At 37.1% G+C, this 21,679-nt stretch overlaps 2 protein-coding genes across 2 annotated transcripts; one reads left to right on the top strand and one right to left on the bottom strand.

The window, feature by feature from the left end:
• Positions 1–11,146: 11,146 nt before the first annotated feature.
• Positions 11,147–13,697, bottom strand: LOC147809989 (uncharacterized). Its single transcript, XM_087162960.1, has 2 exons — positions 13,676–13,697; positions 11,147–11,787 (listed from the first exon to the last, which is right to left on the bottom strand). The coding sequence occupies exons 1-2, from the start codon at positions 13,695–13,697 to the stop codon at positions 11,147–11,149; spliced, it is 663 nt and encodes a 220-aa protein (XP_087019086.1).
• Positions 13,698–20,238: 6,541 nt separating this feature from the next.
• On the top strand, positions 20,239–20,940 carry LOC147809988 (uncharacterized). Its single transcript, XM_087162958.1, has one exon. The coding sequence runs from the start codon at positions 20,239–20,241 to the stop codon at positions 20,938–20,940; it is 702 nt and encodes a 233-aa protein (XP_087019084.1).
• Positions 20,941–21,679: the final 739 nt, after the last annotated feature.

Here is a 21,679-nt window from a genome sequence, read left to right as displayed (position 1 = left end):
TCTCGCTCCAGATCAGTTGGCGTCTACAATTTGATGACAGACTGAACCTACTCTCATTTGAAAAGAGTACGCATGTCCAGTCCTGTTCAGTCCAATTGTGATGCTCACAACACCATTGCAAACGTGCAGTACGGTGCTGTCTGGTCAATGGGACGCACACAACAGGTCTGCGGGTGTATAGTCCTCCTCCCCTCAAACGTCTGGCAACAGTTTTTCGGGAGATCTGCTTTCCTGTGAAGACTGATTTGCAAGAAACTGATTTGCCACCTGCTGAGTTGTGGTGTGCCTGTTCCTTTTTACTGATAGGACGATGTATCTGTCTTCAGCAAGCGTCGTACTTCTGACACGACCTACCCCTTGCCGCCTACTACACATTCCAGTAGTTTTAAAAGATTTTCACACCCGTTAAACACCACCGTCAGCGATGTCGAACTTCCTGGCAACGTCACTTATTTTTCGCCCTTCTTCGATCTTTCCAATAACTCGGCCACGCTTAAAATCATCTAAGTGATATCGGGAAGACATGCCGAAAATTTCAAGTTCGTCAACTAAATCTTTCCTGTAAAAATTTGACTTGAAGCAACAACTCTCCACAACGCGTCAAGACCTTTAAAGCTCTTATCAGCGCTATCACGTGATGAACAAACGTGGAAAAAAATTTACATACGCATACCCCTTCTTACTATATCCCGCACTTATTCTAGTTTTCCACATTTTGCTTCCTTTCATTTTGTGGTTGCTATAGATGATAGTGTTATCCGTCCTTAGCAATTGTCCAGCAGTGTATAAAGGGTTGCGGAAGTTGAGAGATCAAGTTATCTAAATCAGTTTGAGACACGTTATCTCGAGGAGGGAGGTAAATGCAACAAACTGTAAGCAGAAATTGAATGGAAATTTGAACAGCAATTGCTTGTAAATGGGTGTTAATTGTGATTGTACGGGATGGATATACAGTGGAAGTCATGATCATGACTCCACCACATGCTTTATTATTGTCTGTATTGTCTTTTCTATTTACATTATAGCCGCGAAGTTTGGTTGTTTGATTTGGTTTTAAGGAGGTTTCTTGAATACAAATGCAACATGGTGCGAATTTATTAATAATGTCAATGACGTCGGGTTTCGTAGAGTTAAAGCTTCTGCAATTCCAGGATATTATTTTGGCCATTACCTTTTAATTTTAAGTTTTGTATTTTTCGGACAGAGGTTTGGTGGAGTATCCAACCCTTCATCGATTTGCATTTGTGGGTTTGGAAGTTCATCTGCAGTATTTTCATCTGTGCTCATTGCATCAGATTGGGAACATTGATGATCTTTAGATTGTTTTAGTTTGTTTTTATGAAATCTGTTTTGCCTGCTTTTTGGTATGTATTTGTGTTTGGAAACTAATGGAGACTGGGTTAGCTTCTGTTGTAGTACACTTACTAATTTTGGAGTCAATTTCAAGTATTTTTGTTTTTCTGAGGTGCTTTGTGAAGGTGTTATAGATTTTTTCAATATTTTGTGTTTGTCGATGAGATTGGGAAGATATTGTTTTTGATTTGCTAGCTGTTTGTCTTGGTGATAGAGTTTTTAGTTTTTCATTATGTGGCTCTGTTTCGTTGATATCATATTGGATGCCAATAGATTTTGTACTTTTTGAGTTAGAAACTGCGGCAGCATATGAAATATTTTGTCGGGGCTGGGAATTCAGGAATTTAGCTTTAGCTTCAGTATAGGATAAATTTTGTAATACCTTTATGTTTAGAATTTGTTTTTCTTGTTTCCATTTCAGACACTGACGAAAATTAGCAGAGTGTGGTTCGTTACAGTTTATGCATTGCTCAGGGAGTGTACAGGTTTTAAATGTATGATTAGGTTGACTGCAACGCGAACATGTTTCTTTTCCTCTGCAGTTGTTGGTTGAGTGACCGAATTTCTGGCACTTGAAGCAGCGCAATGGATTTGGTATATATGGTCTCACTTTGCAATTGATATAGCCTACTTTAATGTCGGTAGGTAGCGTGGCTGAGTTAAATGTCAAGATTAAGTGTTGAGTAGTTATAATGTCATTGCCTTTTTTAATAGTTATATGGCGAGCATCGATTACATCTTGATTAGAGAGTCCTTGAACGATATCAGTAACAGAAAGGTCTTGAAGAGATTTAACAGTGATAACACCTTTGGATATGTTAAGAGAATTATGAGGAGTTACGATGATAGGAATATTGTCTATTCTATTTGATTTCAGAAGAGACATAGTTTGCTTATTAGAAACTGTTTCGACTAGTAAATCGCCAGATGGCATTTGACGCACATTTTTCGGATTTCCTATTTGAGATTCTAGAAATTTTTGTACTATAAATGGGGACATGGTGGAGAGTTTCTTTTCTGGTGAGCTAAGTATTAAGAATCTAGATTTTGCAGCATCAAAATTTGGACATTTGGAAAGATCAAATCTAGGTGGATATTTGTTGAGACTGGGTGAAACACCTGTTGAAACCATAGCAATAGATAATTTTCGTCTGAACACTCTCACGCCCACCACCGAGCCCAACAAGGGGGGTAGAAACACCGGCTCTGAACACCTCAGCCTCGGTGCTCTGCCCAGAGTAGTGTCAGATATAGTACTACACCAGGGCAGTGTGAATCCGCCAAAACTATCAGAGTTCAGGGGCACTCTCCTTATGCAGCGCTAGTCCCTAGCAGGATGCTAAGCATGCCCTACCAGCCGGTTGAAAGGGAGGGGGACCTAACCTCCTTCCACTCGTCTACAGTGAAGCTCGGGCCAAAGAGTACGCAGTCTACCAACTCCGAGATTGAAATGCCCCCTTGGGCGCCACACTCGTATGAGCGAGCAGACAGGTAGCTCCAGGCTCCCGTTTTCCACCTTACGAGACGCAGCACACGGCAAACGTGCTGGTCAGCAAAAGCTAACGTTGTTAGTCTGTAAGCTTTAGAGAAAAATTGGTTACTTAAAATAAATAGGTGAAACATGATAAATCAGAAAACCTGACAAAAACAGTAAAACACAAACAAAAATCTGAAGATCTGTAAATGATAAAGTGTTTTTGAATGGAATGAAATAAAATTCGCTCACTAGGTCATTATAAATATTTGATAAAAAGTCGGAAACTCAAAATAGGACCGTCGCAAGAGAGAAATGGAAAAATGCTCAGGTCCGGCTCGGGGCCCCGGGTGCGCCGTACCCGTCACACAAGGGTGTGCCCCTGGGGGCTATATGATACGAAATGGGGCTCTCCAATGAGCCATCAAATTCAATCCATTGCCTGCCACATAAGTGTTTTCAGAATTATAATGAGTGACTGATTACAACGCCCTCTTCTGGTCAGGCAGAAATTTGTAACAGAGGCATAATGTCCGCGAGCCGACCGGCCTGTGTAGGGGGCAGGGAACTGTCCTTGCATCAGAAAGGTTCTGGGTTCGAATCCCGGGCAAGGCATGGATGTTTCTTTCTCTCTATCTGTGTGAATGTGATCCGTCCTATAAACGGGTTGTGGTAGTGTGACATGGGCGATTGGATTAGATTGAATGTAGGGTTTAATGGCACAAAATCCAAAGAAGGACATGCTGCGCCAAACAAACGGTTTTAAAATGAGGTGAATGTATAATACAAACTTTCCTCATTAAAAGTCATACGGAATTCATAAAACTAGATACAACGTGACAGAGGTATTCAAAAGTGAGTAAAATCAGATAAAATGTAAATATAGTAAAGCATTATAAAACAGTTGCATTCAAAGCCGAATAAACTCTGATAAAATTGTGAATAGGATAAAACAGTTATATACAGTATAAAAGACCAATTGATCGTAGAAACGCAAAAATGTTAGGATGATGAGAATCACCCAACAAATCCTGCCGAGTTAAAACAGAACTACCTAAAAAGGTTAGACGATGACGGTTAAAGCATGGGCAGATGATTAAAATATGATGAATAGTGAGTAAAACTTTACAGGTGTTGCATTGGGGAGGAGGTTCCCCAAATAACAAATGTAGGTGTTTCAGCCGAGTGTGGCCGATTCGGAGACGATTTAATTTTACATCTGCATGCCGCAGACTCAACACAGGATAAGGGTTAAAATCTGTTTACATTGAGTGCAACTTGTTATAAATTTTTAGATCCCATTGTTGTTGCCAAACAGATGTGATGCACTGTCGAATATAAGTTTTTGTATCCGAGAATGGTACAGATAGAGTTAAAACAGAGGTAGCAGATCGTGCAGCCGAATCAGCCAAGTCGTTCCCTGGAATACCGACGTGACTCGGTATCCAACAGAATAAAATATGAAATCTATTTTTGTGAAGGGTTATCAACAAGTGATTAATAAAGCATAAAATCGGGTGAGTATCACTGTTAAAATTTTCCAACTGCCTCAAAACACTCATACTGTCGGAGTATATGCAATACTTCCCTGTAAAGCGAGTGGAAATCAGCCGCAGTGCCAAGAGGATGGCAGCAGCTTCAGCAGTAAAGACGGAGAAAATACTTGGGATTCTGTGGCTATAGGTATCATCAGCTATAATGACGCCACAGCCCACATAACCCTGAGACGTGGGCGAGCCCTCTGGGTAACGAAAAGAGAGTTAGCAGTCCTGTGGCCAATGGACAATAGTTCCAAGTACCCGCCATTAAAAAAATATTAATAATAATGTTTATGAGCATTTCGTATAATATCATTCTGCATACTTTCAGGAACGACAAGAAGTTCTTCACCATCAACAAATTTATACAGTATGCCAGATTTAAGAAAAAAGCCATCATAGGGTTTAGTTTTCAAAAGTTCTTTAACCGTTTGGATTTCGTCTTCCTGAGCTTTTCGTAATGAGACTATCCTGTACTATCATACTACTTAGCGCGTCAACATGATACACTTTAGAACCGGAACGGTGTTCAATGATACAGGGTAACAAAAAAGTATAGGGATCGCTTTTGTGGCTATCTACCACTAAAGTTTTAAAACCTTTTTACATATATAGCTTACTGATCTAAAGCTCTGCTATTAGACTTTCAATCACAATAGTATTTCATAAAATCACAAAAATGCCTTTGAAGAAATTTGACAAAATGCTAATTGGTCAAGTACAAGCATTTTTAGAACTTCGCTGGAGCCACAGGGTTATACAAACCCATTTTAAAAAGAAAGGTATTGCGATTTCACTCAGCCATATGAGTCGCATCAAGAATTCAAAACTCGGATCGATGCAAAATAATGCAAAACCAAAAAGAAGTGGACGGCCAAGCAAATTGAAGAAATCCGATTTGCAGAAGCTTGATAAGATGACATCAAAACCGGATCCACCAACACAGGCAAGCATGGCTAAAGCTCTTAACGTGAGTCAGCAAGTTGTAAACTATCAACTAAAACAAAAGTTGAAGAAAAAATGCCATAAAAAACCTAAATGTCATCATTTAAGTGAGAGATCGGTGCAGATTAGGAGGCAACGTTCATGGCCCCTCTACAAGCTTCTCCGTAAGGACAGATGGCGAAAGTTCCTTACAACTGATGAAGCTTGGATCTATCTATCTGATACCAATGCTAAATCTAAAGTTCAATATCTGAGCCGAGGGCAGAACAGGCGAGACTTGACACCATCAACCACGGTGCCTCATCCCAAAGGCGTAATGGTTTGGATGGGCATATCCGCCCATGGTGTGACCAAACCTCGGTTTGTGAAACCTGGGGCCAAAATAAATTCTGAGTATTATATACAGAAGATATTAAAGCCCTTTCTTAAGGATGATTACTGCAGATTGTACCCTAATGGTGATGCTGTGTTCCATCAGGACTCTGCCCCATCGCATGCATCTAAGGTCACCCAGAAATTCCTAACAGATCAGCAAGTGCAATTCCTGAGACCAGAGCAATGGATTCCAAACAGTCCTGATGCTGCACCATGCTTCATAAAAATGGGTTTGGTATTTTATTGTGTCAAGAGTCTTGTTGGAATATTATGCTATGATTTAACCAATGTTACCACATCATCTGCTACTTCTCTTTAATTACACATGTACCTTTTGCAGATACAGAGCTGTCACAAGCCTTTTTGACACCCTAAGCAGGTGGCAAACAGTGCGCCCTTAAGTGTCTTCTTCCCTTGCTTTCTTAAATTTTACAGAAATTTTTTTCAATTTAGTTTTTTTGGTGTTCTTTGTTTACTAAATTTTTATGATTTGATAATGTTATAACATTCAAGAATTCATTCATTTTACCAATGTTTGTTTAATATAAATTGTTTTAAATTTTAATCAGAATTTTTTTTTTAAATAAAATAAAAATTGTAGTATTCTTAGTTTGCATAAATTGTCTTACTGTTATACAACTACTCCTTGTTTTGTATCTAAAGTACAACTTAATATATTGCTTGCAAGAAATGAAATGAGTGTTGTCATGATTTAAATTTCAATAAACATTGGCATCATTTTGTTTACTTTTGTTTTCTACCTTACTTAAATTAGTTTTAAAATATGTATTTCCATAGAAATAGACATTGCTACTTGAAATTGACCATAAGTTTAACACCACGAGAGAATAGTGTTATTTGATGCCTAAAACATGAGGATATTAAAAAAATATATAATATTTTAAAGAATCCTTTTCACCCACTTCATCCCTAAATATAAATCAATTTTTTAAAAACAAATACTTATATTTGCACATATATTACAATAATTACATAATATTTGGGCTCAATGGCTTGAATCACTAAGTTGATATAATTTTTTATGAGAATATCACACCACTACTTTATTATGTCATGTCTGCAACACAATCTTTTTTCTTTTTTTTTCCCAAATCTTTTTTACAATGTAACTTTTGTTGTTTGATGATGTCTCACAAAATATTTCTAACAGTCAATATGATTGAAATAGACCAAATTTAACTGAAAAAATTATTGGTTAAATAAAAATTATTTGGGTATTTTTGTTGCTTGTGGAAATGGGTGGAGGCAAATTTTTCTAATTTGGCAGTGGGGTCAGTCTTTCCGCAGGATGAACAACTGATTTAGATAATCAATTCAATAAAATCGCTTCACTTTATGGAATAAATTAAAATGAAGCTTTAAAGCATAAAACACAGATTTATTTTAATATTAAACAAAAACGGAGTTTATCGTGTGGAGACAAAAATTAAATTTGCTTTATTTTAAAATCCTTTATTAATTATAATATGCATTACATAAACACAATAAAAAATCCTTCATTTTGAAAGATTAGTTAAATACAATTAATAAAGAAACAAGTAAAATTCTGTTTCAACCAACTTACTTGTGATGCTTTAAAACAGTGAAATTCTTTCAATTTAAGACAGCAATTTCCAAAAAGTATTTCTGCGATATTCTTAGGTTTCATGAAAATGTCAAAGATATTCCGTAAAACCCACATTTATTTTTTAGTTGTTTCTATATTTATATCCAATTAACAATCCATTATTTATCAAATTATTTAAGTAAAATGCCTAATTAGTGACACTTTATAAGACATGTAGTTATTTTCTAACAATGTATTGAGTTAATTAATTTAAAATTAAATTACTAATTTCAACAATACATAAAAATGTTTCACTAAATAATTATTCAAAGGTGTATCAGGGGTCTGTTCAGACATTTTGCGAAAGGTCCGTTTTTGTAAAATTGTGAAAAAATTACTCATAATTTGTGAATATAAAATAAACATTAAGTCACATTCTTTCAACTAGGGTCCTGCTTTTGTGAATTTGTGCAAATAGGGTCCTGTTATCGCAAAAAACTTTTTCAAAGAGTTTTTAAATTGTAAAGACATACAAGATCATGCTCAACACTGTAAAATTATAATTAAATTTTAAAAACTATACAGCAATTGCTGCTACTAAATTAGAGATGCAACATATAAATATTTGGTATTTTGCCTATACTGCTGAACACAGGATATTCATTCCGGACGAATAAAGGAAGAAACGTCTGCCGAAGACAAAAATTGGTTCGTTTACATCGTTCTTTCCCCTCCTTCCTGGTAAAAGTTTATTCGATTAACATAACAATAATGAAGATAAACAAATTTGTGAAGGGTCCGTTGACGGACCCAAATTTCTTCTAAACAGACCCCTATATATATATAAAGGCATAGTTTTTTCAGTTTTACTCTTTAGAAAACTAATCTTATTTTAGCATTATGTACTTTATGCATATAAAAAAATAATTCCAGAATTAGTCTAGACGTCGCTTTTGAGTTGCGAATTGAACTGTGTGACAAATCTAGAGTATTGATACAGTTATTGATTTCCACATTAAATTGTTTCTCCTTATTAAACAGTTTTTCTGTTGTTGATATGTTTAAAGTTGCAAATGAAATATATTTATACAGTAGGAGCTTTGAGAAAAAAAAAGGGCCAGTCATAAACAATTCCAAAGCTGAAGAGAATTTGGAAACAATCATGATGATGTACTCATAATTTGTTAAACATGAAACAAATATTAAACATAACATTTATTAACAAAAATAAAGTTTAAAAAAATTTAAAAATAACTTACATTTAACAAAAAAAAAAAGCATGGTTAATATTTTATTTTCTGGCTTAAATAAATTTTATAAAAACTAACTATGCACTAACTTCCCTTCACACTTTTTCCAGGCTTAGGACTGGCAGTACTATCTAAAATAGCTCTGGCGTGTTTAAAAGTTGTATTTTTTTCCTTCTTTTTTTTGATTTTATATATTTTTTTAAAAACTTTTTTTCATTCTTTTATCATATTTCATTTCCATCACATTTAAAAATCATTGAATTAATGGACTTCCGAAGTTCACTAGCATGCTGGCAATGAAAAAAACTTCATTTGCATTATGTAATGCCCTGTATGGTAAATCTCCTTCGAAATATTTGAAATATTTAATACGCCCAATTTGCGCGTTCAACATGGACTCTATTATTTGAGAGCATGTTATTACACTCTCACTCCAAGACAGGAAACTGGATTCTATCTTTTAAGAATGTTGGAGTTTTTAGAGTGCAATTTTTGAAACGTAACTCTTTTTCAATAAGAAAGCCTTTGTCAGCCATAACCATATCTCCTGGCTCAAGCTTTGAAAGTAGCCCACTCAACAGAAATTATAGTTTATATTTGCTTTATTATGTTTAAGTCAATTATATAAATACTCTATAAAGTTAGTGTATACTTATAATATTTCAAGGAATGAGTTAAGTATAACAAATGTCTGTTCAATTTAGTAACGTCATTATCTTAATATTCTAATCATATTATTTTCTTAACTTAATTAATTTCATTATAGATGAAAATATGCTGCATTTATAAATGAATATAACAACGACACTTACTTTAGATCAGTAGATATCGTGTCCACAGAATCGTTTAATGATGAAACCTCATTTTCGATCGTGTCTCAGCGATTTAAAAGTCTCCGTTCTTCATTTTTAGAGGGGAACAGCTCCTTGCTTTAGCATCCTTCTGCTGGTAAAATTTTGGTATTTGAAGCAATGTTCTTCGAAATGGTCAGAACACAAAAGTGTGTATTTCGTTGGAACGAAATTGTCCCGTTTTATTTTTACCAACCATGCTTTCAATTGTTTATTATTATTCACAGGAAAAGTAAAAAAAGATTTGTCGATGCAGTCGGGTTTAGTGCGACAATTGTGGCATCCAAATGCAGCACAATAGGCCATTATATTAAAAAAATATTTAATAAAATTCAAAGGCAAATTCAAGAACACGTTGTTGATATCAAAAACACTAGCAATGCACTGCTCTCCGCGTTTGTAAACAGAATGACACACGTGACCTGTGACGTTGCATGAAGGGATCCCATTGAAGAGATTGTCATGCACATGAAATGACCAATATGGAAGTTGAGATGGACTACAGATAGCTAGATCTATGGCGTGAAATGATCGTGAAGGGGCGTGGAAATGAGTGTTCCCCCTGTATTCATAATGCATAAACGATGATCGTCAATAAATTTTTCAATAATGAGTCCTCTACTATTGGAATCAGAGCTTCCCCAAATAGGGCTATGACCGTTAAAATCTCCCAATATTATAAAGGGTTGCGGAAGTTGAGAGATAAAGTGATCTAAATCAGCGTGAGACACGTTATCTCGAGGAGGGAGGTAAATGCAACAAACTGTAAGCAGAAATTGAATGGAAATTTGAACAGCAATTGCTTGTAAATGAGTGTTAATTGTTATTGTATGGGATGGATAAACAGTGGATTGATTGAATGTAGAGTTTAATGGCACAAAATCCAAATGTGGACATGCTGCGCCAAACAATAGGATAAACAGGGGAAGTCATGATCATGACACCACCACATGCTTTATTATTGTCTGTATTGTCTTTTCTAATTACATTATAGCCGCGAAGTTTGGTTGTTTGATTTGGCTTTAAGGAGGTTTCTTGAATACAAATGCAACATGGTGCGAATTTATTAATAATGTCAATGACGTCGGGTTTCGTAGAGTTAAAGCTTCTGCAATTCCAGGATATTATTTTGGCCATTACCTTTTAATTTTAAGTTTTGTATTTTTCGGACAGAGGTTTGGTGGCGTATCCAACCCTTCATCGATTTGCACTTGTGGGTTTGGAAGTTCATCTGCAGTATTTTGTGCTCATTGCATCAGATTGGGAACATTGATGTTCTTTAGATTGTTTTTATGAAATCTGTTTTGCCTGCCTTCTGGTATGTATTTGTGTTTGGAAACTAATGGGGACTGGGTTAGTTTCTGTTGTAGTACACTTACTAGTTTTGGAGTCAATTTCAAGTATTTTTGTTTTTCTGAAGTGCTTTGTGAAGGTGCTACAGATTTTTCAAGATTTTGGGCTTGTCGATGAGATTGGGAAGCTATTGTTTTTGATTTGCTAGCTGCTTGTCTTGGTGACAGAGTTTTAAGTTTTTCATTATGTGGCTCTGTTTCATAAATATCATATTGGATGCCAATAGATTTTGTACTTTTTGTGTTAGAAACTGCGGCAGCATATGAGATATTTTGTCGGGACTGGGAATTCAGGAATTTAGCTTTAGCTTCAGTATAGGATAAATTTTGCAATACCTTTATGTTTAGAGTTTGTTTTTCTTGTTTCCATTTCAGATATTGACGAGAATTAGCAGAGTGTGGCTCGTTACAGTTTATGCATTTCTCAGGGAGTGTACAGGTTTAAAAAGTATGATTAGGTTGACTGCAACGCGAACATGTTTCTTTTCCTCTGCAGTTGTTGGTTGAGTGACCGAATTTCTGGCACTTGAAGCAGCGCAATGGATTTGGTGTATATGGTGGTACTTTGCAATTAATATAGCCAACTTTAATGTCAGTAGGTAGCGTGGCTGAGTAAAATGTCAAGATTAAGTGTTGAGTAGTTATAATGTCATTGCCTTTTTTAATAGTTATATGGCGAGCATCGATTACATCTTGATTAGAGAGTCCTTGAACGATATCAGAAACAGAGATGTCTTGAAGAGATTTAACAGTGATAACACCTTTGGATATGTTTAAAGAATTATGAGGAGTTACAATGATAGGAATATTGTCGATTTTATTTGATTTCAGAAGAGACATAGTTTGCTTATTAGAAACTGTTTCGACTAGTAAATCACCAGATGGCATTTGACGCACATTTTTCGGATTTCCTATATGTGATTCCAGAAATGTCTGTACTATAAACGGTGACAAGGTGGAGAGTTTCTTTTCTGGTGAGCTAAGTATTAGGAATCTAGATTTTGCAGCATCAAAGTTTGGACATTTGGAAAGATCAAATCTAGGTGGATATTTGTTGAGACTGGGTGAAACACCTGTTGAAACTATGGCAATAGATAATGTTCGTCTGAACACTCTCACGCCCACCACCGAGCCCAACAAAAGGGGGGGGGGTAGAAACACCGGCTCTGAACACCTCAGCCTCGGTGCTCTGCCCAGTGTAGTGTCAGATATAGTACTACACCAGGGGAGTGTGTATCCGCCAAAACTATCAGAGCTCAGGGGCACTCTCCTGATGCAGTGCTAGTCCCTAGCAGGGTGCTAAGCATGCCCTACCAGCCGGTTGAAAGGGAGGGGGACCTAACCTCCTTCCACTCGTCTACAGTGAAGCTCGGGCCAAAGGGTACGCAATCTACCAACTCCGAGATTGAAATGCCCCCTTGGGCGCCACACTCGGTAGCTCCACAGGTAGCTCCAGGCTCCCGTTTTCCACCTTACGAGACGCAGCACACGGCAAACGTGCTGGTCAGCAAAAGCTAACGTTGTTAGTCTGTAAGCTTTAGGGAAAAATTGGTTATTTAAAATAAATAGGTGAAACATGATAAATCAGGAAACCCGACAAAAACATTATAACACAAACAAAAATCTGAAGATCTATAATCTGTAAATGATAAACAGAGTATTTGAATTAAATGAAATAAAATTCGTTCACTAGGTCAATATAAATATTTGATAAATAGTCGGAAACTCAAAACAGGACCGTCGCAAGAGAGAATCAGAAAAATGCTCAGGTCCAGCTCGGGGCCCCGGGTGCGCCGCGCCCGTCTCACAAGAGTGTGCCCCTGGGAGGCTCTTGACATAGAGAATGAGATCACCAGCCTCACGAAAGATATTCAAGAAGCATTTGACGGTGCTTCCTATCAGGGCCTGATTACCGAAAAGGCATAGGAAGCAAGTGCTTCCCCTGTAAAATTCTAGGGGGCCCCCCAAACGACTGAAATTGAGGGCCCAATTTCTTATTTTTGAAAATGTACTAGTGACTTATAACTGCACTAGTGAACGTTCATTTTCTGTATTGAAAAGAATAAAAAATCGGTGGAGATCAATCGGTGGATCCTTTTTGGGCAAAAGAGAGCGATATTACAAATAGGTTACAATTCGCAGATATTATTGAAGATTTTGCGAATTTAACAGCGAGAAAAAAACATATGTAATGGTAATAAACCTATGAATTTTCTTATTTTTTTTTTAAATCTTTTTTCTCTATCATGTGTGCTCAAATTAATTTTACTCTGCTTTTTATTGTTGAACTAAACACACAAGACTTTTAAATATCTATCAGTACGAAAAATATTTTTGTTTCATGTTTGAAAATTATTTGGTATGATTTTTCTGGTGCAGTAACAATAATTTATGCTGAATTAGAATTTTGTGTTGTTCTGCCGCTAGTAAACGAATTGGCGTAAAATAAGAGACTAATCTTGCAAAGAACCTTTCGTATAACAACAAGTAATTTTATAATTTAATTTATTGGAATATTTAAATTTTGTTAACATGTTTTTGTTACTATAAAGCACGTAAAGAAGGGCCCAACATGATTGCATAAGATCTCTGTATTCCTTTCTAAGGTTCTAATAGTTTTCACATGGTTCTTGTCTCTTTAAAATGTATTGTTTATGGGCGAAAAATATCAAAAATTTCTTTTGTTCAAGTTAGGGGGGCCCCAAAATCCTATTATGCTTCCCCTATTTTCAGAGGTTAATCGGGCCCTGCTTCCTATAATATAGATACAGGTTAGGAATGATTATTATAAACTCCCCTTTTATATCAAATGTCTAATCAACATGAAAAATAAACTCAGAAAAACCTATCAAAGGACTAGAGACCCAAACTTGAAGTCCCAAGTTAATAAATACACAAAATTGATTAAAAAAGAGATAAACGATTTTAAAAAAGAAGCATGGGATGAAAAAGTTTAAAATCTCACCACACAGGATAAATCTGCCTGGACCATGGTCCGTGCCCTAAAGAGCACCAAAACCACAAACATGCCTCTCATTGGTCCAAAGGGTAAGACCTACTCAGATATTGAAAAAAGCGAGATTTTCGCTGACACTATGGAGGCTCAGTTTAAGGTAAATAAGGAACCATGCAATAATGTCTCAGACATGGTTATCTTAAACACCTACCAAAACTATTTAAACTCGCATAACCCTGATAATAATCTAGATCCTATCACTCCTGACGAAATCCACAGCATTATTAAGAAATTCCATAATAATAAAGCCCCAGGGACTGATGGAATTAACAACGTTATGATTAAGCACCTCCAGGGTAAAAACCTTCTCAAACCTGATAGTTACAGGTCTATAAGTCTATTAAAAGCATTCTCTAAAATTTTTGAGAGAATCATCATGCATAGAATACTGTCAAAACTAATATTCCTTCCAAATGAACAGTTTGGCTTTCGTTCAAACCTATCTACTACCAAACAGCTTGTGCGTATCATTGAGGAGGTCTCTAAAGGTTTCTTCAAAAATGAGACTACAGCCCTCCTGATGTTAGACGTGGCCAAAGCCTTTGACCGCGTCTGGCATCAGGGTCTCATATGCAAGCTAATCAATTATGGTATCCCAAATAATTTAATCTTGCTTATCAACTGCTACCTCATGAATAGAACCTTTCATACCAAAGTTAATAACTCTATCTCCTCAGTCAGGCCAATTAATGCTGGTGTCCCACAAGGCTCAATATTGGGCCCGACCTTATACCTAATTTATTCGGCTGACTTTCCCAAACTCAGTGAGCATTATAACATTAGCAAGGCCTTTTACGCCGATGGCACGGCTATTTTGAGTAGGTCTCCAAACCCAAACAATGCTATAAACAACATCTGGCAAATCATCCCCACCATTGAATCCTGGTGTGCTAAATGGAAAATCTCCATAAATGCAAATAAATCTTCACTCCTCATTATGAGAAAATCTCTTAAGAAAAAGATTAAAAATAGTAACATTCTCCTATTTAATGAAGCTATCCCAGTTGTAAATAAGGCAATCTATCTCGGGCTAACATTCACGCATAATCTGAAGTGGAATGCACATATTTCCAGTATTACTGCCAAAGCCGAGGGCGCGTTTTACGCACTAAAACCTATTTTAAACCACACCTCAAAATTAGCCCTGAGGACAAAAAGAACTCTATTTCTACAATGCATTAGGCCAATCTTGAGCTACGCTGCCCCGGCATGGAGTGCCCTCTCAAACTCCCAAAAGCGAAAATTAGAAACGGCTCAAAATAAAATGATAAGGAGAATAACGGGTGCCCCCCCCCGTTGGCTCAGAATGAGCGACATCAGAAAAGATATGAACATTGACTCATTTGAAGAGCACGCTGTCAAATTCTGTATCTCCTTTTTTAATGAAGCACGTAATTGCACTACGTGTAACTACAACAACATTTTAGACTTCGAGCTTATTAGAGACAGCAGCCTATACAGCCCGGCTACTGTTTTTCATTTATCAGACGTAGTTTTATCTAAAAGATTCAACTAGTTACTTTACTTCACATCTCCCATTTCCTCAATCAAAGTCTCTCTCTGTGAACCCATGAAGCCCGCAAGGGGGGAGGCGAGGCAGGCAGGTGACCGAGATTACCTTCTGTAATTATCTGTACATACTTTTTTCTCATTATATGTTACACTTCCCATTATTATTGTTCCGATTTCATGACATTATTTTGCTGCATCTACACTCTTAACACCCCTCTGATTGGAGCTTCGGCATTTGTACCTTTCATCACCACTGAGACGAATGAGTTGGGGCCCCTGACGGGGCCGATACTTAGTTAAAGATATGACATAAGCATAAGCGATCGGGGGATTCGATATTTTGATCGTCAAACAATTTGCAGCCCTCCGCTTAACGGAGTTTTATATTTTTGCTCCCTCCTCCCTGAGGTGGAGAACCTTTTTTGGAAGAATGGCTTGCTTGCGCCATCTTTATTTTTTTCAAAATGGATTTTGGAATTCTCTGTATTAGTCATTTTAGCATCCACCTCATGTGCTGCCATGCTATGACTTGGTCTACGAAATGTTTTTTTTATGCTTAATCATGCAGCTCTTTTAATGTGAAAAAGAATTTGAATACGATTGTGAATAGAATTATTTTTGGACTGATCATGGATTTGCGAGGACCATATGCAAGTATTAAACTGAGGCCACGACGGCTAACTTTTCCCATCCACTTGTTGGACGATGAATGCAGATACAACCCCGCTCTGATGTTACCCGGAAGACCTGATACCTATCCACTCCTGTGTTTTGGTCTGAATGGAAACCACTCCCAGTCACTCCTGACCACTTCTCTAACCATCTGCCGTACCTCCTGTTATTTTGGTTTTTGACGCCGCCACTAAGCTAAATATTCAATAAAACGAACTTTATTCATCAACACATGACTCTTTTTTTAGAGAACTCTTAGTTTCTTTAGATAAATGGGCCTACTCTCTCGATCAACATCTTAATAGGTATGTGTCTTCTTTTTTTTGTTTTTATTCAGTGTTGTTGGGTTAAACAACGTCTCTTAATATGTATTTCCACTGTCAGATCATGTGCCATATTTTACAGTTTACTTTTGTCAAGTATTTTTTAGTCAACCTCGTTTTTGGTTTTCTTGTCAAAATAAAAATTCCTTAGTACTTTTTCAATACCCAACCTTAAACAGTGCAGTGTCTTTGCTTTTTATTTTATTTCATTCACCACATTCAGGAGGATGCTTCATCCAAGTCTTATGGGAAGTGTTGCGAGCACTAACTCATATCAATAGCTCCAAAATCTAGTTTGGATTCGGATTTTTTTTTTAATTCACCAGATTTAGAACGATTTTTCTTCGATCAATTCGAACGATTCAGCCTTAGAAGAAGTGTTGCGTGCTATAACTCCTGTATCAGTAGTTGCTATTTTATTATTATTTAGTGATTTTGACAATATTAAATTTTAATATCCAACTTTTCTATTTAGGTTTATCCCCAGTCAGTTTAACAACAAAATTTTCTTGAAGATACATTTTTATCAATGTCTCCACAACATCAGGTGGTGACCATTTTTCCTTATTCGCCAAATTTATTGAGAAAGGTAGAACATTTACGTGTTTCCATAAAATTTTCTTGAACAGCAGCTGCCTTTATTACTGTCCCGAAATTCAACACAGTGTAGCATTTTTTTTTCATTCACCATGTTCAAGATTAAGTAACATTCGTAGTCATTTCCATAGGAAATGTTGCGTGTAATGCCTTCTTCATCAATGCCTCCAAAATCAAGTTTGTGAGTTGTTGGTTTTTATTTTCATTTAGCATGTAATTTATTAATGTCTGAAAAAATTAGTTAGAGTGCTTTATTTTATTATTTTTCCTAATTCACCACATTTAGGAAGATGTTAAATCCACACTCAGATTTGCAGCAAGTGTTGCTTGCCCTAACTCTTATATTCATAGCTTGAAAATCTAATTTGGGTACTGATTCTTTTAATTTTATTTATTGCTAGGGGGCTAAGCCTCCTGTTCGCTGCCGCTCACCAACCCCGAATATTGCTTTGCAATAATTGTCTTTTCTTGGCAGAAAACAATTTTTCTATTAAAGTTAAAATTATTCACTTAACATATATGTACTAAAAGGAATTCTGTTTACTTACTCTTGTGCCTCTACTTCCCACGTCTAAATATTACTCTCAAATATTACTTTACCCAAATATTAGATCTCTTGGTGAACGGAAGTGATTTTTTGAGGTATTCATTTTTAAAAATAACATTTATATTCTTATAGCATTGTATTGTTCAAACAAATTTGATGAGTTCACAACCATAATTTAATACTCTCGCTAATAGTAGCAGTACTGGAAAATAAGTTTAAATTGGGAATACAAAAATATTCAAAGGAAAACAATATCTTTACGACTTTAGTTAATTTTGTGCTGATGACAACCTAAACAATATGGAAAAGAATGGGGAAAACTGGATCCTACCACGTGATTTTCCAGCCAATAAAAGTGTGCCGACGACAATGGAAAACTGCGACACCATCATTAGAATTTTATATATAGTAAGATTTTCTTTTAGTCACCATATTCCGAGCGACGCTTCATCTACAAGCAGTACGAAGATCACGCAGTACCTCTAGAAATAAGAAAAATTTTAATCGCCAAAGTTCCAATTATAGGAACCGATCAAAATCTAGAGAAGGTATTTGTTGGTATCATTGTCTTTTTGGTAAAAAGTCAACCAGATGCACTTAAACCCTATTCATTAGTTGTTGATTTCGAAAAATCAGAAAACTAATGAGGCCATCGTTGGCGGCGCAAGACGATGGTAGCCAGAATTCAAGTCGCCTTTTTATTTATGATCACTCTAGTGAACGAAATTTTCTTATCGATACTGGAGCTGATTTATCTGTTTTACCCGTTTCTTCAAAACAGAAAAAAAATTCCTGACCAAAAATTTTACTTGTATGCTGCTAACGCTTCGCAAGTCCACACATTTGGAACACAGCTAGTTTTCCTTGATCTGGGCTTACGAAGAAAATTTTGTTGGACCTTTATTGTTGCCGATGTTTCTAAAGCAATAATAGGTGCTGATTTTCTTAAAGAATACGGTCTTTTAGTTGATATTAAAAAAAGAAAATTAATAGATCCTACTACATCTTTAAAATCCTTTGGTCGACTTGTTCATGTTCCGTCAACTAATTTGACTACTGTGTCGTCTAAAACTACTGATCCTAGAATTTACCAACTGTTGAACGAATTCAAAGATATAACTGTAGAACATTCGACAGTCAAAGAGATCAAACATGACGTCACCCATCATATTATAACATTTGGTCCACCAGTTTTTTCAAAACCTAGACGTTTGGCACCCGATAGATTAAAAATTGCACGGAAAGAATTTGAGTACATGATTGATCAAGCAATCGGTCGGCCATCAAAGAGCGCTTGGGCCAGTCCTTTACACATGGTACCAAAGAAAAATGGAAGCTACAGACCATGCGGTGATTACCGAAATTTAAATGCTGTCACTATACCTGATTGATATACATTGCCACATATTCAAGACTTCAACAACCAATTACATGGTTGTAAAATATTTTCAACAGTGCACTTAGTCAGAGCTTATCCCCAGATACCGGTCGAACCTAATGACGTTGAGAAAACAGCAATCTGTAATTCATAAGAATGAGTTTCGGGTTACGTAATGCCGCACAAACCTTCCAAAGATTTATCCATACCGTACTTCGCGGATTAGGTTTCTGCTTTGCCTACCTGGATGATGTACTTGTGCCTTCCAGAACCGAGGACGAACATATTTCACATCTAAGACAAGTGTTTCAAAGAATTCAAGAAGCTGGTTTGGTCATCAATTTAGAAAAATGAGTCTTTTTAAAATCAAACATTAATTTTTTGGGACATCATATTTCAGAAAAAGGCCTCAAACCAACTGATGACCGGATCAAAGTTATTGCTGAATATAAAAGGCCAAATAATATCAAAGAACTGCTTCGTTACCTTGGTAATATAAATTTTTACCATCGATTTATACCGCATGCTGCCCCTGAGGGGGTTTACCTTCTTTAGGTAAACACAGGGAGTCACCCCCCGGGGTACCCTAGTGATCTGTCCTCCCTTCCGTTTCCTCTCCCTTTTCTCCTACTTTCTCTTCCCCCTTGTCGTGGTTGCCGAATTCACTGGTAAGGGCTTTTTGTCTGTGTTCGATTACCACCCTGTTGTGTCGGACCCAGATGGGAAGAGACCACCCACGTGTTCGCCGTGCGTGGAGACCCGTGTCCCTGGAAAAGGGGATCCTGGCAGTTGAGGGCATCCTGGTACCTCAAAACACTGCTTTGGCCCGTGCTTCAGGTAAACGGGAGGTGCATGTTGACCTGTATGCATCAATCGGCTAGTCATAAATGTCTTCTGTTGGCTAGGGTCAAGCCCGGGGTCACCTACTGGGCACCTCGTTAAGGGTGGAGGTTGCCTCAGGGGTGACTCAAGGACGTATAACTATCGGTCAGCATTGGTGTTGAGTAACGGGTTGGTGGCAACATCAACTTGTTGTTTGCATCCCCTAAGTTGGACTCCGTGGTGGGTGGTGCCGCTGATAGTTGAAATAATTAATATTTTTTATGGCTGAAAATAATAGTAAGGTGTTCAGTCCCGCACACCACAGCAAAAACAGCGGAGCAACCCTCTCACCATTTGATAACGCTCGATATTATATCATAAGTCTTACGAATCCTGAGGTACCAAACACTTCATTTTTAAAAGTGTCACCTTTTTTAATTCACAAAGCCCTCATGTCCGCATTAGGAGAGGTAGCTTCCGTGAAAAAATTACGATCCGGTGACCTTTTAATTCAAATTTCAAACGAAAAACAAGCAACTTTTCTAAAAACGTGCACAACCATGAGCTCATTTAAAGTCCATACCTCATAAAGTTTACACCCCATAAATCACTAAACACGTGTCGCGGTTTATATCTGAATACGAATTTATTAATGACTCAGAAGAAATGATAACTGAGAATTTACAAGATCAGAATGTTATTGCTGCCCGTAGAATAAGGATTCTAAGGGACGGTAAACTTATCCCTACGAAACATCTAATTCTCACGTTCAGCACACCAAACTTACCATCTTCCATCAAAATGGCTTATCACAACTATCCGGTTCGACCTTACATCCCAAACCCTTTGAGGTGCTTCCAATGCCAAAGGTTTGGGCATTCCAAAACATCTTGTCGTGGTCGACCTGTCTGTGCTCGTTGTTCTAGTACTGACCATGAGGACGACACCTGTGAGTTGCCACCCCTATGCATCAACTGCAAGGGGGCTCATCCTGCGTACTCCAGGAGTTGTCCAAAATGGACCCAGGAAAAGGAGATACAATCTGTAAAAGTTTCTCAAAACGTAAGTTTTGATGAAGCTCGCAGAATAGTCACTGCCCGTACTCCACGTCCGGGCATATCCTATTCCGCCGCAGCAAAGAAATCCCTGCGTACAGTCAGCACACAAACAGATACTCCACAGCAAACCAACAAGAAACCACTGTTTAATTTCATTGCACCTACCACTCGATCCATATCTCCTCCTCCACAGAAAGCACCTAGAACAACTTCGTCTGAAAGATCTCGGCCTGCTTATAAGCAGTGTTCGAACTTAAAACTACCCCCTAGTCAAAAACCAGGAATTTCTCGCAAGAAAAAAAGACTTTAAATTTAATCAATATTCAAAAAAACCTACTACCAACAATTTTGAACCCATGGAAGATGAAATAAGTTTGCATCCATCGGATGATGAGTCACTATTCGATGACGCTCCAACTGTTATAACAACAACATCTAAAACATAATGTCGATTTCATTTATATCATGGAATTGTCGCAGTACACGCAATAAGATGTCTGACATCAGAGACATCATTTGTAAATATCATCCTACATGTATTATGCTTCAAGAAACTCATTTATCTTCAACTCACAATTTTAACATTCGAAATTATGCTTGTCATCGAAACGATTTCGTTGATGGTAATAGACCTGCCGTTGCAATTCTTACCTCCACATGTTTCCCTTCATCTCGCTTTTCACTATCAACTTCATTACAGGCTATTGCTGTACAAGTTCACCTAAATATTTTAATTACATTCTGCTCAGTTTATTTACCACCACATACTTCCATTGCTCAAAGCGATTTAAATTCACTACTTCATCAACTGCCCATCCCATTCATTTTGGTTGGGGATTTTAATGGTCATAGTGAGCTATGGGGTAGTTCTGACTCTAATGCTCGAGGGCGACAAATAGAAAGACTTATCCAAGACAATAATCTATGTTTGCTGAACCAGGGCGAAGACACGTATTTTCATGAACCCACACGGACCTTTCATTGCATTGATTTGGCCTTCTGTTCACCTACACTATTACCTTTCTCCCAATGTACCGTCGACGAAGATC

Source organism: Parasteatoda tepidariorum, chromosome 5 (assembly GCF_982258835.1).
Source record: "Parasteatoda tepidariorum strain Cologne lab strain chromosome 5, Ptep-v5.0, whole genome shotgun sequence".
Lineage (NCBI taxonomy): Eukaryota > Metazoa > Arthropoda > Arachnida > Araneae > Theridiidae > Parasteatoda > Parasteatoda tepidariorum.
This window is presented reverse-complemented; position numbering and strand designations above follow the sequence as displayed.

Coding starts and splice junctions, on each gene's coding strand:
- LOC147809989 (XM_087162960.1), bottom strand. CDS start 13,697: ATGGTCCAGGCAGATTTATCCT. Junction 11,788..13,675: donor GGTCCAGGCAGATTTATCCT/GTGTGGTGAGAT, acceptor CTATTGCCATAG/TTTCAACAGGTGTTTCACCC.
- LOC147809988 (XM_087162958.1), top strand. CDS start 20,239: ATGATAACTGAGAATTTACAAGATCAGAATGTTATTGCTGCCCGTAGA.